This window comes from Erythranthe guttata, chromosome 4 (assembly GCF_056151865.1).
Source record: "Erythranthe guttata isolate IM_541 chromosome 4, IM_541, whole genome shotgun sequence".
In the NCBI taxonomy this organism is placed as follows: domain Eukaryota; kingdom Viridiplantae; phylum Streptophyta; class Magnoliopsida; order Lamiales; family Phrymaceae; genus Erythranthe; species Erythranthe guttata.
In genome coordinates, this window is record NC_142536.1 from 5,243,538 (window position 1) to 5,258,940 (window position 15,403).

Consider the following 15,403-nt stretch of genomic DNA (forward strand, 5'->3'; position numbering starts at 1 on the left):
TGCTAGTGCTCATAAAAGTACGTTTCACCAAAAAAATGTTTACTTTACTTTTTTATTTATGGGTAAATTACAAACATCCTTGTGAGGTATGGTCAATTTATAAAAAAATCCATTTTGTTTGGATAATTACATCTGCCCCTCAACTATGATTTTTTCTTATCCCTCCACCCTTATGGTGTCAAATTCAACATAATTATCTAGATTTCGTGTAATGTGCTCTAGTTTGTACTCGTTTTTTGTAAAAATACAATTTCTGATGCACCATAATCTGATATATACAAGCCAAAAAACACATATTATGGTCATCAATTGCTTCAAAATGTAGAGTTCGAATGGGATAAAACGGGTACAAAAGTTATAATATTCCATATAATCTCGAAGATTCCACTAAATTTGAGGAGTTGATGGGGGTGGTTGTAATTATCCAAACAAGAGGGGGATTTTCGTAATTTGACCATACCTCAGGGATGATTGTTTATTTGTTTTTATTTTTTTTAATTTTTTTTCCCTTTTTGTTTTCTCCTCCCAAAATATTTTTTTTCAAACGCCTCCTAACGAACCTATAAAATCGACCCATGCTCAACTCTAGCTTTTTATATTAAACATTTTGCATTTAAAGACAAATCTACAATTGATCACTTGTAGATAAATGTTTATTATTGTCTTTTATTCTATTCACACAAATTAAATTTAGTATTTGTGTGGAATACTTAATAATTTAAGCATCGTATATTTCCCAATCGTGTGACATTTCAGTAGTTGAGAGATGGAGACTTTAATATTAATTAATCCATATCAATTAAATGAAAAATGGTTTTCATGATGATGTAGGCATGTAGTAAAGTTGGCTATATATGCCTTGGTCAAATCTACATTACATCAAATTAATTTTAAATAAAAAAATAAATGAAAATTAAGTTTGCGATTATCATTCATTTACACACCAACATCGATATATGTTTGTGTGCATATGCATTTGATATAGAACGCTTAGGGAACGCGAAGTAGGCGGTCGGCTAGGGATTGCTCCGAACCCCTGCAACTTTTTAGTCCAACATTTTTATCAAACGTTATTTATATATATATTCAGTTTCCAACACCTTTTAATTTTTTTTTTTGATTCCTCGTTTGATAGAGGGCCCCGTTTTAAGTTATTCTTCAAATTTCGCCTAAGCCCCCGAGTTCTCAGGGACGACACTGCGTAAACTTTTACTAGTTAAAATGTTTATAAGTGAATTTAATATTAAAGATAATTATCAAAACTAGTTAACCTCAAACTAATCTAAATTTACATAACATAACATTGTTTTATTAATTTTTTGCAAAATTATATTACACTTGTCATCAACATGCATTTGATAATTTTAACTAGGAAGCAAAATGTCACAATTTGATAGTAACTACAATACTATTAAATTAAATTAGTGAACCTAATCATTTTTATTTAAACCATTGCCGTTGATTAGTGACTGCTAATCAAGGATAATAATTAATCCCTAATAATCAAGCATGGGTTCCAAGCTACATACAGTACAACTCACCGAAGCGAACTCAACCCTCGGTACAACTTCGTGGAAATCGACGTCGGATTCGGTCCGGCGCGCACTGGAATTGCACGGATGTGTGGTGGTGGATTACGACAACGTTCATGCGGCGGCGGCAGAGGGCGGCGTGTTCGGGGTTTTGAAGGAGGTGTTTGGGCTGCCGTTGGAGACGAAGATGAAACACAAGTCTGGATTATTAGGGTTTGGGTACGAAGGTAATTATCCAGAGATGCCTTTGTTTCAGTGCTTTGGGATTGAAGATGGTGGGACCCACCAAGGTATCAAAGACTTCACCACCCTCATGTGGCCTCATCACCATGGACATGACATTTTCTGGTATAATTTATTTAATAAAATATTTGATTTTTTTTTTTTTTGATAAATGTAATAATAATATTTGATTAGTTCAAAATATTTCAAGAAGTCGTGTATGCAACTTTCTTCAATTAATTAGAGCATATATGGTTGACTTATAAAAATCAATTAAGATTATATATTTTTAAACTTTTTTGGTTAAAATATTTTAGGGTAAATTATGGCCACCCCATGAGGTAAAGTCAAATTACGAAAAAAATCATAATGTTTGGATAATTACAATTACCCCTCGATTATGAATCTTTTTATACGTCCATCCCTATGGTGTGAAATTTAGTGGAATCTTTAAGATTATGTGGAATATTCTCCAGTTTATACCCGTTTTACCCCATTCGAGATCTACATTTTGGAAACAATCTGATCTCAAGATGTTTCTCGTGGTTTGTAAATATCAAATTGTGGTGCATCAGAAATTGAATTTGACACCATAAAAAAAATGCATAGATGAGGGAATGGTTATAATTACCCAAACACGAGGGGTCTTTTCGTAATTTGACTTTACCTCAGGGGTTGACTGTAATTTACCCAATATCTTTTGTAGATTTATTTAGTGTTAAAAATGTAGAAGGGCTGCCTCATTGTATATTCTTGTGTTGTAAAAATTGCTTATTTTATTTCAACTAATCTGATCTTAGGATTCAAATCAAATATTACTTTATAGACACATAATTTTTTAACCTCATTTTTCTTTTTGTGGAACTTTGAAGTGAAACTATACACTCATATAGTAATTTGCTAAGCGAATTGCACGACACGGTGATGAAAATGGTGGTTAGTAGCTACGGCTTGCACGACAAATACTACGACAACCTAGTCGATTCTTCTTTGTACATGACTAGGCTCATCGAGTACCGTCCACCTGGCGAAAACGAGAGCGATATCGGCCTGCAGTCCCATAGGGACAAGGGTTTTCTAACCGTAATCGGTACGAATGAAGTCAGAGGTCTGCAGATCGAAAGTCCAGGTGGCGAGTGGATCGATTTCGAGCCATCGCCTTCCAAGTTCCTCGTCTTGGCCGGCGAAGCATTCATGGTCAGTCTTTATCTATTTCATCCCATTGATTATATTATTATTAAAAATATGTTAAATTAAAAATGTTATAAAAATATTAGGCATGGAGCAATGGAAGAATATATAGTCCTCTACACAGAGTGGTAGCAAGAGGGGCTGAAATGGAAATAAGGTATTCTGTGGGGTTCTTTTCTTTCATTGGTGGAATATTGCAAGTTCCGGAGGAGCTTGTTGATAATAAAAATCCATTGAAATTTAAGCCCTTCAATAATTTGGAATTCTTGGAATATTGCAAGAATGGTGGAGGGCCCACCACTGAATCTGCTATCATAACATACTGCGGAATTTGAATTTTGATGTATAATTTCATATATGTGTGTGTGTGTGTTTATGTGTGTGTATTTTATTAATCAAATGTGGTTTTGACTATTTTCAGTGAATTTGGCAAAAGTCAACATAAAATTTGTATATTTTACTAAATTGGTTTTCTAATCCAATTTGAATCAGTTAAATTGGATGTCGGAGTGAGAGAGTTATGAATGAATGAACATACGTCGCGCTTTTACAAATCCAAATAATTACAAATTTTGTGTTTCGTCTTTTGCCGAATTTGGACTGCAAGGGGATTAAAATCACATTTGAAGTCGAAACGGCATTAGTAAAATTAAAACCGACATTTAACATTTTCAGATTCATATACAGATCAATAACAATTTACAAGTAGCTGCTCAAAGAAGTGATTCATGTTCATCAGCAGAACCAGACACAGATTTCCAGAAACAAAAGTCCATCTCCCTCAACTTCAACGTCAAATAAAGAACGATCCCGCACACGAAACCCAACGCAGCGCTCGAACCAGTCAACGAAACTGCCGCGCAAACCAACATCACAAACGAATCCTCCTTCGAATTCATATCCCTCGAAGCCATGGCCAATTCCACCCCCGCAAACAACAAAAGCACCCCCAAAATCCCGACCGGAAACCCCCTCAATATCCTCACAAACGAGTTCCCGAACAACAACCCTAGAACCAACTTCCCCACCCCAAGAAACACCACTGACAGACCGCTCCGCCCGCCGAACCGGTACTGACCCGCCAGCCCTCCCGCTCCGTGGCAAACGGGCATCGCCCCGAACCAGCAACCCACCAAATTCATCAGCCCCACGCTGACCGAGACTTTTGTGGCGGATAATTCCGTACCGGGGAATAAATCGCCCGACAGCTTACAAACCGCTATCACGGAGTTCAAAACCGACAACGGGATTTGTGGGACCGCCCCCCGCAGAAACCCTACTTTAAAATCATCCCACGTGATTTTCAACACGTGGAATTTAGACGGGCCGAATTTTATGTCGTGGAAAATAGACGGGTCGTTGACGAAGCAGAGGATCAAGCCGAGGAGGAAGAGGATAAGGGCGGATGGGATCGCCGACAGAATTTTGAGCCGTTTTTGGATTCTTGTTCGGCGGGTGATTGGTGCATCGCTATTTATGCGGATTTCGTTACTATTCCCGTCACCGGTTGTGAGGATTAGGAAGAGGAGGCAAGTGAGTGCGAGAATGAGGCCGTCGAGGCCTAGCCAGGGGCGGGGATCGGTGGTTTTTGTTGCTGTTGTTGTGGTGAAATCTTGATTGTACCGAATGTATTTGATTGCGGAGAAGGCGAATGCGAGCCCCTGCGGATAAAGGTTAAGATTTGCCTTTACGAATTTATAGAAACATTTCTTCTTTGGAATCGAAAAGTAAACCTAAGTTACTCGATACTCTGATTCGAGATCGTCGATTAGTAAAAGCTAGTTTCGTTAGTATAAATTCAAGCTACTCAAGTTCAGCTCGAGTGCTAATTGAATCAAGCTCAAAAACAGCTTTGGAGGCTCGATAATATAAATTCACATTAAATTTTCATGATTAAAGGACCACATTACCATCTTCTATTAAAAATAATAATAATAATAATATTAATAAATAAAGAATAAATAAATAAAAAATCCCCAAATTCAGTCGATCAGATTGCAATGAAAGAAACAACTTTTTCATGAGTTTTTGAAAACCTAGATAAATCACCTGTGAGAGCTGAACGCCGCGGACGACGGGGAGGGGGAGGAAGCGGTAGAGGACGGACATGAGTCCGGTGACTCCGAGGAAGAGGAGGACGGCGGCGGTGGAGATGCCGGCGGCGGCGATTTGGGAGACCGTCAGATGGGGTGTCTCCGACACGGCGACGGCGGCGATGGATTTCATCGGCTGGACGGGCATGGGGGTGCCGAATAGGACGCCGGTGGCGATGTTGTATAGGGCGGTGAAGATGAGGGTGGTGGAGAGATCGAGGTTCGAGACTAGTGTGAGGGCCAGAACTATGGGGATGTAGGTGCCTAGGTCGCCGACGGCGCCACTCAGCTCCGAGAGGAGGCTGGTCTTCAGGCGGAGGGAGTTGGTGATACGGTGGCGCCAACCATCAATTTGCCGGCGGAGGAGCGGGGTGGTTGTTTCCGGCGATTCATCGGACATATTTGCCGTGTGTGTGTCTGTGTGTGGTTGCGTGAGAGAGAGAGAGAGAGTCAACTGAGAATTTGCAACTAACCACAGATAGCACATATTATATTTAAGTCATTTTTATAGGCACCCCCATTTTCCTGATTTTTATTTATTATAATATAAGTTGTTTTAATTAACTGTGTGTGTGGTTGTTTTGTAGCCACACTGCTCTAAAAATAAATTGATCCCTCATATTTCGTTATATATATATGTGTGTGTGTATGTATGTGTATATGCTAGCAGGTAATTTTGTATAAACATATTATGAAACAAATATTTAAGATTAACTAACCAACAGATTGCATTAGAGTTCGTTTGATCTGTAGATAAAATTAACTAAAATAAGATAATGCATTCTTATGACTTAGGACTTAGGAGTACTTACGAGAGCTTAATCGTATAATTGAGCAGTGAAATTAATGCAGTTTCAGAACGGAAACACAAAAAGGAATTAATTTTTATGAATTAATTTTATTGAATAGGATAACTTTGAAATCCACCAGATAATTGAAAAAAAATACCGAATTTTTATTGATAATTAAAGATGCTGGAAAATGAACCCTAGAGCAACTATTAATACTAAAGAAAACAAAAAATCCTAATCAAACTAGTAGAACGAGAAAATTATCCAAAAAGGAAAAAAAAAATTAAATAACTTCTAAACCTAGTAGAATACCGCAAATGGGAAACATCCCAACTTGCGAATTTCAAATCCGAATTTTCTAGAATTATTTAAAATTTTCCTAAAATAGCAAAAAAGTCGTTTGAAAGGCCTAAAGCCGTAAACGACCTCGAAACGCTAAAATCTATCGTCCGGTTCGGAAAAAAACTTGTCCCCACACAATTTCGCGTCCCCCACCTCTGCATCAGAAATGGAGAATCCTGGTTGACTAAAAAAATTCGCAATAATCAAAGATCAAATAAAAGAATAAAATATGAGAATGAATTAATTTAATCATATTTCCATAAAATTGGTTTTTGTTTTATGGGTTTTTTTAATCGTCGGAAGGAATATACTCTTTGATATGGGAATAATTTTGATGCCCGTGGCATTTAATTTAAAGTAATAATTATATGGCTTTTGTGACAGTTGTGGACAAAGACCCGCACGAAGGGATGAACAGTCGGAGAAAAAACGATTGAAAATTGGCTCTTCAAGGATTACTTGGGCCAAAATTTGGCTTTGTTTGGAGTTTTTTTTTGGGGTGAGTTAATTGCATAGAACCCCCTGTGTTATTTCTCGGAAGCAAAAAACCCCCTCGGAAAAAAAAATTAGCTTATAACCCCCTCTGTTGTGTTTTAGTCAGCCCACCGCCCCTTTGTGTGCACTGGCTCGTTGACTTAAGTGAAATGACAGAATTACCCTTAATAAAAATAAAGCGAAAAGAAAAAACAATGTCTAACAATTTTTAATAAATTTTCAATTTTAAACAAACAAATATAAATAAAATATGTGTTAAATATAATAACAATTAAAAAAGGAAAAGAAAAAAGAAAATAGTGTAAACATATGTTGATAATTAAAAAAATACAAAATAAAACATATCTTAAATATAATAATAGTTATATAAAATAAAATTAAAAGTCTTCATCTCCTTCCCTGCAACCACCGTCGTCTTCCTCCAACCCCCACCCCTTTCCTCCATCCCCGCCTCCCCCCCCACCCATCCAACTCACAACTCAATTCATCCCAAGTCGGAGCGTTCCACCGCTGCTCATCACCCCAACACCGCTACATCTTCAGATCTTCTTTCAATTGAGGCATGCCGCGGCGGAGGTGTGCGGCTCGTGGTCGGTGAGATTGAACGGAGAAAATGGAGGCGCCATAAAATGAGTTTTCTTCATCTTCGTGCGGCGGCGGCCTCAGTGGCGGTCATCCTTGGAAGAGAGGTTTCTTCGAAGTTTTTGGGCCATGATTGATCAAAATTCGCAGAGAATTGAAGATGTCCATGTCTGACATAAGGCAGAGGCGGCGGAGATGGTGGATTCTGGAGGAGCAGGATTGGTTGGTGGTGGCTGTTGAGGGTGGGTGGACGAGTGTTTCTTTTTAATTTCTTTTTTCTTTCTATTTTTGGAAAATTGCAAATCAGTCCCTGACTTAAGGAAGAAGAGGGCCTTTCTGAAAATTCAAGGGACTGAATTGAAAAAATTGAAAACTTTATTTGGGGCTTATTTTTGAAATTTATAATTTAAAGGGTAGTTGGGTCTTTTCACGTCAAAAAATCGAACCCCAGTCGCATATTCGGCGAGTGCAGCACACGATTCGCTCGGAGGGTCCTTATTGACATTGACTTCCTTTCATAGGGGGTTATTTGTTAATTTTTTTATCCGAGGGGTTTTTTTGCCAATTAGACATTTCACAGGGGAGCCGAGTGCAAATACCCCTTTTTGGGGTAAGTACATATAAATCCCCAAATACAAACTTAAAGTGCGGATCAGTCCCTACAGACGTTTCATAGGCGTATCAGTTCCTAATGCAAAGTTTCACATGCAGTTTAGTCCCTAGAGGCAAGTGAAAATTCTAAAATACCCTTTACTTTAATCTGAAATTACATACTTTTTCATTTTCTCTCTCTTACTTTTCTCTTACTTTTCTCTTTCCTCTTTCCTCTTTTTCTATGTCTCTTCTCTCTCTTCTTTTTTTGCCTGTTCCAATTCATTTTATGTTATTTTTTTTCAAACAACAAACGAAAATGAACACGAAAATGCGCAAGAAAACAAACTCCTAAATCAATACAAATGAAGCAACAAGAACAAAGAAAAGGAAGAACCAAGGTAGTAGAAGAAGAAAAAAACAAAAAGAAAAGAGGAAAGAAACCCATTTTCGAAGAATGGTGAAAGAGAAGAAATAAGATTTGACTTGTTTCCCCTAATCATTAACTCGGTTCCAACATCTGTTATTTTGTTGTTCGAGTTTGTAAAGATCATTTATTTATTGTCGATTTTGAACACTCTTCTCTTGGGTATTATTCTTCGGCGATATTAGCATGTTCCCAAAGCATTTTTAGTCCTAGCAAGGATTTGATGTATGATGTTTGATGACTTTGATATAGGAAATGAGAAAAATGTTTATTGTATTATTCTTGGTGATGTTGTAGTATATGCCATATGCAATAGTGGTATTCCTAGTGCATTAGGATGGTGTTGAAAGAGAATATTGGAAGTACTAGTAGTGGAACTTTGTAGTGGGTTATATTTGATATAATTGTAATTATGTGTATGTGGTTGCACGAATATGTCATTTGTTATATAGCTAACAATACTATTGATCAGCTCTACTCGTACTTTATACTGAAAACATTGTACCATATATTTTGATGAATTGTACTTAACTGTTGAAGTCATGGTACTATATTGTGTTATGAGTTGAGTTTATATGGTTGACTTGGCCACAAATTAATATAAATAATATAAGCGTACCATACTAATGAACAACACATATTTTCTAGTTTATTTGAAGATACCGTGTCCATTCTAGACATGTACTTCACATGTGTATTCATTATACTTACGTGTTTCACACATCAGACTATAGTTTGTGATGAATTGAGTTATACCGATTTCCATGACACTTTAATGATCAATTAGTATAAGAGATGCATAAATTATGTTTTAGATGTGTATGTTAAGGTTGGTGAGCATTATTATGTTGAATTTCATACATGATACTCATATAAGTGTACAAGATATCATAAATGTGTTGGATTTATTACATGATACTCATATAAGTGTATAGGCTCATGCGTAGAGCTAAAATTGCCCTCAAATGTTCCCATAATCTATGTTGATCAACTCCTACATCATCTCATTTCATGTTAATAGTCTTAAAATGAAGAAATGCGTCTTAAAATGATATTATATGGATGCATTGACCCCACAATAATATAAAGAATATAACAGTACAATATGAATGGACAACATATACTATATGAATAAACTCGCAATACTATATGCATGAATAACTCTAACTTTACCAGTTTATACATTGTACTTATAATTTGTGGAACAAAACATACTACATTTTGTGATAAATTGAGTTGAATCAATTTCCTTGACACTTTAATGATGAATTAGTATGGGAGATGCATACATTATGTTTTAGATGAGTATTTTAAGTTTGGTGAACATTGGTGTTACGTTTGGAGTCCACAAATGTGTTTGATTTCCTACATGATATTCACATATAGTACAAGACTTGTATGTAGGACTAGTATTTTTTCTCAAATGTTACCATAATTAGTCATAAAATGAAGGAATGCCTCAGAAAATGAGTTTATATTGTTGCATTGGTTCCAAATTAATATCTATAAAGCAAGCGTACCACCATATAAATGGAGAACATCTATTTTTTCATTGAAAGAAAGCGTACTCTATGAATGAACAACACGAGCATCACTGGTGTAATGCATGCATTTCTATGTAGAATAAATTGTACCATAGTTATAATGAATTGAATTGTACCAATTTCATAATAAATTTAGTGATTAGTGAGTGTGGGAGGGACATAAAAATTATTTTAAATGACTATTTTAAGATTGATGAACAATGTGTTGCGTTTAGAGTTCAAAATGCCGACATGATACTCACTTAGACAACACGTACTTCACCACTGAACCAAATATACTTGATTCTAGGCGTAAGTGTACTATGTTGACGCATTTATTCTACTACATGACTAGCAATACTAGTACTTTTCATCTCTTATTTCAACACCATCCAACCACACTAGCAATACTATTGTTTAATACGGCATATACTAATGCAGTCACGTAAAACACAAAATGTTTCAAAAAATAATACGAGAAACGTCTTTCTCAGAACCTATATCAAACTATCAAACATCTTTTAAATATATCACTAGAAAAACAAAATCAAATCTTGTTTCTTCCCCTTCACAATTCTTCGAGAATGAGTCTCTTTCCTCTTTTCATTTTGTTTTCTTCACGAGTTTTTTCTTGCGCCTTTTCATTTGTTGTTTAAAGAAAAATAACTGAAAATTGAGTTTTGAATTGGAACGGAGCAAGGAAAGAAAAGAGAAAAGAGAAAGAGAAAAAGAGGAAAGAGGAAAGAGAAAAGAAAGAAAAAAGGAAGAGAGAGAAAAATTAAATGGAGAGAGAGACACAGAGAGAAAAAAATAATATAATAATATAAACATAGGGACTGAACTGCATGTGAAATTCTGCAGTAGGGACTGATCCGCCTATAAAACGTCTGTAGGGACTGATCCGCGCTTTAAGTTTGTATTTGGGGATTTATCTATACTTACCCCTTTTTTTTTTTTCTTTTATTATTTATTTATTTTTTCCTCATGAATATTATTGGAATTTGGGTTCGTTTTTAGGAGTTATTTTAATTTTATTTTTGTGGAAATACGTTTTGATGGAGTAATTAAAGAATTAAAGTATTTTTTTTTATAATTTAATATGAAATAAAATATATTGTAGCGGTTAAATTAGTTTAAAGGTGTTGGGGAAAACCTATTATAGAAGAACAATTTTGAAAAATAAATTAATGTTTATTTGTCCGAATGTGAGAGAAACTTTAGAAGTTGTTTTGGAAATTTCTTTTAAAAATCTTCACAAACACAACTTCGTTTCGAGGGTAAATTAAAACTATTCCTGAAGTATGGTCAAATTACGGGAAAAAACTCTCATGTTTGGATAATTATAACTACCCCTTAACTATGAATCTTCTTACACGTCACCTTTATGGTGTCAAATTCAACATAATCTTCTAGATTACGTGGAAAGTTCTCTAATCTGTACTCGTTTTTTTTCCAAAATGCAGTTTCAGATGCACCACAAGCTAAAAAACACATCTTATGATCATTTTGCTTCAAAATGTGGAGTTCGAATGTGATAAAACGGGTACAAAATTAAGAATATTCCATATAATCTAGAAGATTCCACTAAATTTGACACTGCAAGAATGGATGTGTAAGAAAATTTATAATTGGAGGCGGTGGTTGTAAGTACCCAAACAAAAAATATTTTTTTCTAAATTTAACCATACCTTAAACGATGATTGCAATTTACCCAAGAATAAAAGTGAAATGAAAACAAAACCGACCGTCCAAGATTAGTGGGAATAATCTTGATGCCCATTCTTTAAGTGGCATTTAATGTAAATTAATAATTATGGGTTTCGTGGACAAAAAAGAGCCGCACGAAGGGATGAACAGTCTGAGAAAAAACGGATTGAAAATGGCTCTTCAAGGATTACTTGGGCTAAATTGGAGTTGTTTTATTTCATTTTCTTCTTTAATTATTTATTTCTTTCCTAAATTTATTTATGAATATAATTGAAATTTGGATTCGTTTTTAGGACTTATTTTCATTTTATTTTATGGAAATATGTTTTGATGGAGTACTAATTAGAGAATTAAACTATTTTTTTGTTAAAATATACTGTAGCGGTTAAAAAATCTGTTAAAAGGTGTTGGGGAAAATGTATTATACGAGAATAATTTGAAAATTAAACACGAATTCGTTTCGAGAAAAGAATTAAATTGAACTGAAAACATAACCAACCGTTGCGAATATTTCCCTCTAAATTTATTCAGGACAATGATTTCCTCCTGTAAGTGTGAGTTCTACCTCGTACATTAATCCTCGAACCAGCCTCAATTTCTTGATCTTCAATTATTATATCCTTATTAAACCCTGGATTATTAACACCAACTAAATTCTTCTTCCAGCTCATCAAATAAGACAACCCTCTCTTCTTCGTCTTCTTCTCCTCTTTCATCTTCTCAATCTGCATTTCCATGGCCATGCACCGGCTCTGGATACTCACAACATCCTCCTTCAACCTCTCGATCTCGATCCATGAAGGGCCCGTTTCGCGATTTGAGGAGTAACGGGCCGGGCTGTGCGGGCCCCAGCTCATTGATCCACTCCACTCAATAAAGTGGCTCTTGAGCTTAGTTTGCTCCGAGAGGAGAATCTGGAACGCGGCCCGAACCGGGACCCGCTCGTTTCGGGATGCGTGGAGAGACGCCTCTTGCGATAGCTTGTTGGTGTCGATTAAGTTGCATAGTGTTTTTCGATCCTGTTTCGACACCTCTGGATGTGCCTGCCAAGATTGAAATAACGAACGAACCCGCGAAAGCAATTATATAGGTGCCCCGGGTAAATCTACGATCTCGTTCAATAGCTTCCAAATCATTACATATGGTATGTTATTTCTATTTCATTATCTAAAAACTCTAAAAATTAATCATATAAAAAATAAGATGTAGCAGCTTGTCAGTTGTTTAAAATAAGCTTAGCCAAACACCCTCTAACTCTGTTCAATTCTAGTAAATCTTACCTCTCATTTAAGAAAACTAATATGGAATTTAAAGGATAAAATAACACTATCGTTGTTTAGTCAAACCCTCTCGGGATGGAGGGATGAGGGATGCTACAAATTCAATCGATAATAGTATTTAATTGTGGACTTAAATTTAACTTTTGTAGCTAGTTTAAATAAATAAAAATCTTGTTAATTGAACGTCTTACCAGCTCCTATTATTTAGAAAATGAATTGACTATACTTTTTTGCTAAAGAATCTAGTGCTTGTGACAACACAAAAAGTTCTTGTCAATATACCTCCAAATTAAAGCCCCTTTTTTGCTACTTTACAAGGTTCCAACTTTATTCCATTTTTGTGAACCATAAAGGAGAAATTTAGGTTTCTACAAGGCAAATTAAAAGGCCTTCTTAGCTTCTACCGCTATAACTCTTGTTTTATCTATATCTTCTTGTTCTTAATTTCGTGTTCAACCTAACATCGACGAATCGCATTAGCTGATTGTGTCTGGCTAGATGCGATCCATGTATCGATCATAAGTTGTCGTACGACGACTATTTTCAAGAATCTCACCATTTTCACTTAAAAAAAAAAAAAGACAACGTGCGATGAAACAAAAACTTACTTTAAGGTACATGTCAACTGCCCGATAAAGCCCGTCATCCATCAACCGTGCATGGCCCGGAATCGCAGTAGCAAGCTCCACAAATCCACTCACCGCCACCACACACGAGCCGTCGTCACTAGCCGCTTCGGCTAGATAACTGTCCACGAGCACCGCCACCTTCCCACCGGCGGCATCTCCTCCCGCGCTCACGAACCCCCTCACCAAGCGAAGAACGAGCCCGAAATCGAACAACAATCTCAATTCCTTCAAAGAAGCCTGGTCGAGCTGCAAAGAAACCCGCTTTTCGAGCTCGGAAACATAAACGGGTCCCGCCCGACTCGTATTAGCGACCCGTAGAAGCCTCAAGAGGAAGTTGCATGGGATTATATTATTAATGTAGTACTCTTTCTCCGGGGGAAGAATTCCGATTAGAGTTTCGATGAAGAGCCTTTTCTTGGTCAATGAAACGGCGTCGTGTTTAGGAGTAGTAGTGGCAACGGGTTCTAATTGTTGGTCGAGGGCTAGCTCGGGAAGCCATTTGGTGGCGCAGTGTGTTATGATTGAGCTAATCTCGTCCGGCCTGATTGCCTTATCCTTGAGGCTGGATAAGGTCTTGATAAAATACATGTCCGAAATGCAGTCATCGATTTCGGACATGAACGGCTTGAGTTCTCCCGACGGTAATGTGATCAGTTCGGAATATTCTTCCAGGTTCTGCATTTTAGTACAATTCAAGAATGTAATAATTCAAGAATGTGCACTAGTGTATTGGAGCAATGGACATTATTTATAAGGCTATTTTATCATTATTATTATTATTATTATTATTATTATTATTATTATTATTATTATTATTATTATTATTATTATTATTATTATTATTATTATTATTATTATTATTATTATTATTATTATTATTATTATTATTATTATTATTATTATTATTATTATTATTATTATTATTATTATTATTATTATTATTATTATTATTATTATTATTATTATTATTATTATTATTATTATTATTATTATTATTATTATTATTATTATTATTATTATTATTATTATTATTATTATTATTATTATTATTATTATTATTATTATTATTATTATTATTATTATTATTATTATTATTATTATTATTATTATTATTATTATTATTATTATTATTATTATTATTATTATTATTATTATTATTATTATTATTATTATTATTATTATTATTATTATTATTATTATTATTATTATTATTATTATTATTATTATTATTATTATTATTATTATTATTATTATTATTATTATTATTATTATTATTATTATTATTATTATTATTATTATTATTATTATTATTATTATTATTATTATTATTATTATTATTATTATTATTATTATTATTATTATTATTATTATTATTATTATTATTATTATTATTATTATTATTATTATTATTATTATTATTATTATTATTATTATTATTATTATTATTATTATTATTATTATTATTATTATTATTATTATTATTATTATTATTATTATTATTATTATTATTATTATTATTTCCTTGCAGAAAAGACAAGTAGAGAAAAGTATGCAGAAATGCCAAGTTTTGTGTAAGGAATTATTCGGAAAGTCTTGATAAAGACCAAAAAAAAGAAACTTGTAATGAAGCTATGAAGACAACTACACATTTGTATTCTTGCTTGACAAAATGGCATTACAGAAAGTATGTTGTACGATTAATTTTGGAAATACGAAAACGATAAAAGAACCTCGATTTCAGAGATATTTTTCTTCTAATACATGGTGGTTAGAAAATGAGGGTAGAATGGTAAAAAAAACCAGTGAGGTGTGTAAGATGGAGATCCATCCATCCATCTATTTGAAGTCACTGTCATAATTTGTTGTTTGGTGTTGTAATGAACTTTTGGTTGTATATGCAATACAGAATAAGCCATGATTTTTTGTCCTTGAAATGGAATATTTGCATAACAAAGGTTATTTTTTTTCTGCATTTTTAATATTCAGTAAATGTTTCTC

At 34.5% G+C, this 15,403-nt stretch overlaps 3 protein-coding genes across 3 annotated transcripts; 1 reads left to right on the plus strand and 2 right to left on the minus strand.

The window, feature by feature from the left end:
• Positions 1-1,476: 1,476 nt before the first annotated feature.
• LOC148770977 (putative 2-oxoglutarate-dependent dioxygenase AOP1) lies at positions 1,477-3,284 on the plus strand. The gene is made up of 3 exons (XM_088817634.1): positions 1,477-1,880; positions 2,627-2,951; positions 3,032-3,284. Exons 1-3 carry the CDS (start codon positions 1,510-1,512, stop codon positions 3,278-3,280), a joined length of 945 nt encoding a protein of 314 aa, XP_088673760.1. The 5' UTR covers positions 1,477-1,509; the 3' UTR covers positions 3,281-3,284.
• A 283-nt stretch (positions 3,285-3,567) lies between these two features.
• On the minus strand, positions 3,568-5,533 carry MOT2 (sulfate transmembrane transporter). The gene is made up of 2 exons (XM_088816633.1): positions 4,995-5,533; positions 3,568-4,606 (listed from the first exon to the last, which is right to left on the minus strand). The coding sequence occupies exons 1-2, from the start codon at positions 5,523-5,525 to the stop codon at positions 3,659-3,661; spliced, it is 1,479 nt and encodes a 492-aa protein (XP_088672759.1). The 5' UTR covers positions 5,526-5,533; the 3' UTR covers positions 3,568-3,658.
• Positions 5,534-11,893: 6,360 nt separating this feature from the next.
• LOC148770979 (coleoptile phototropism protein 1-like) lies at positions 11,894-14,135 on the minus strand. Its single transcript, XM_088816634.1, has 2 exons — positions 13,385-14,135; positions 11,894-12,539 (listed from the first exon to the last, which is right to left on the minus strand). Exons 1-2 carry the CDS (start codon positions 14,084-14,086, stop codon positions 12,024-12,026), a joined length of 1,218 nt encoding a protein of 405 aa, XP_088672760.1. The 5' UTR covers positions 14,087-14,135; the 3' UTR covers positions 11,894-12,023.
• Positions 14,136-15,403: the final 1,268 nt, after the last annotated feature.

What these genes read in the sequence shown, in the direction of transcription:
- MOT2 (XM_088816633.1), bottom strand. Translation starts at nt 5,525, where the DNA reads ATGTGCTATCTGTGGTTAGTTGCAAATTCTCAGTTGACTCTCTCTCTC. An exon ending in GCGGCGTTCAGCTCTCACAG is followed by an intron (nt 4,607 to 4,994) that starts GTGATTTATCTA and finishes CTTTATCCGCAG; the next exon opens with GGGCTCGCATTCGCCTTCTC.
- LOC148770977 (XM_088817634.1), top strand. Translation starts at nt 1,510, where the DNA reads ATGGGTTCCAAGCTACATACAGTACAACTCACCGAAGCGAACTCAACC. An exon ending in CATGGACATGACATTTTCTG is followed by an intron (nt 1,881 to 2,626) that starts GTATAATTTATT and finishes GGAACTTTGAAG; the next exon opens with TGAAACTATACACTCATATA. An exon ending in TGGCCGGCGAAGCATTCATG is followed by an intron (nt 2,952 to 3,031) that starts GTCAGTCTTTAT and finishes TAAAAATATTAG; the next exon opens with GCATGGAGCAATGGAAGAAT.
- LOC148770979 (XM_088816634.1), bottom strand. Translation starts at nt 14,086, where the DNA reads ATGCAGAACCTGGAAGAATATTCCGAACTGATCACATTACCGTCGGGA. An exon ending in CAGTTGACATGTACCTTAAA is followed by an intron (nt 12,540 to 13,384) that starts GTAAGTTTTTGT and finishes CAATCTTGGCAG; the next exon opens with GCACATCCAGAGGTGTCGAA.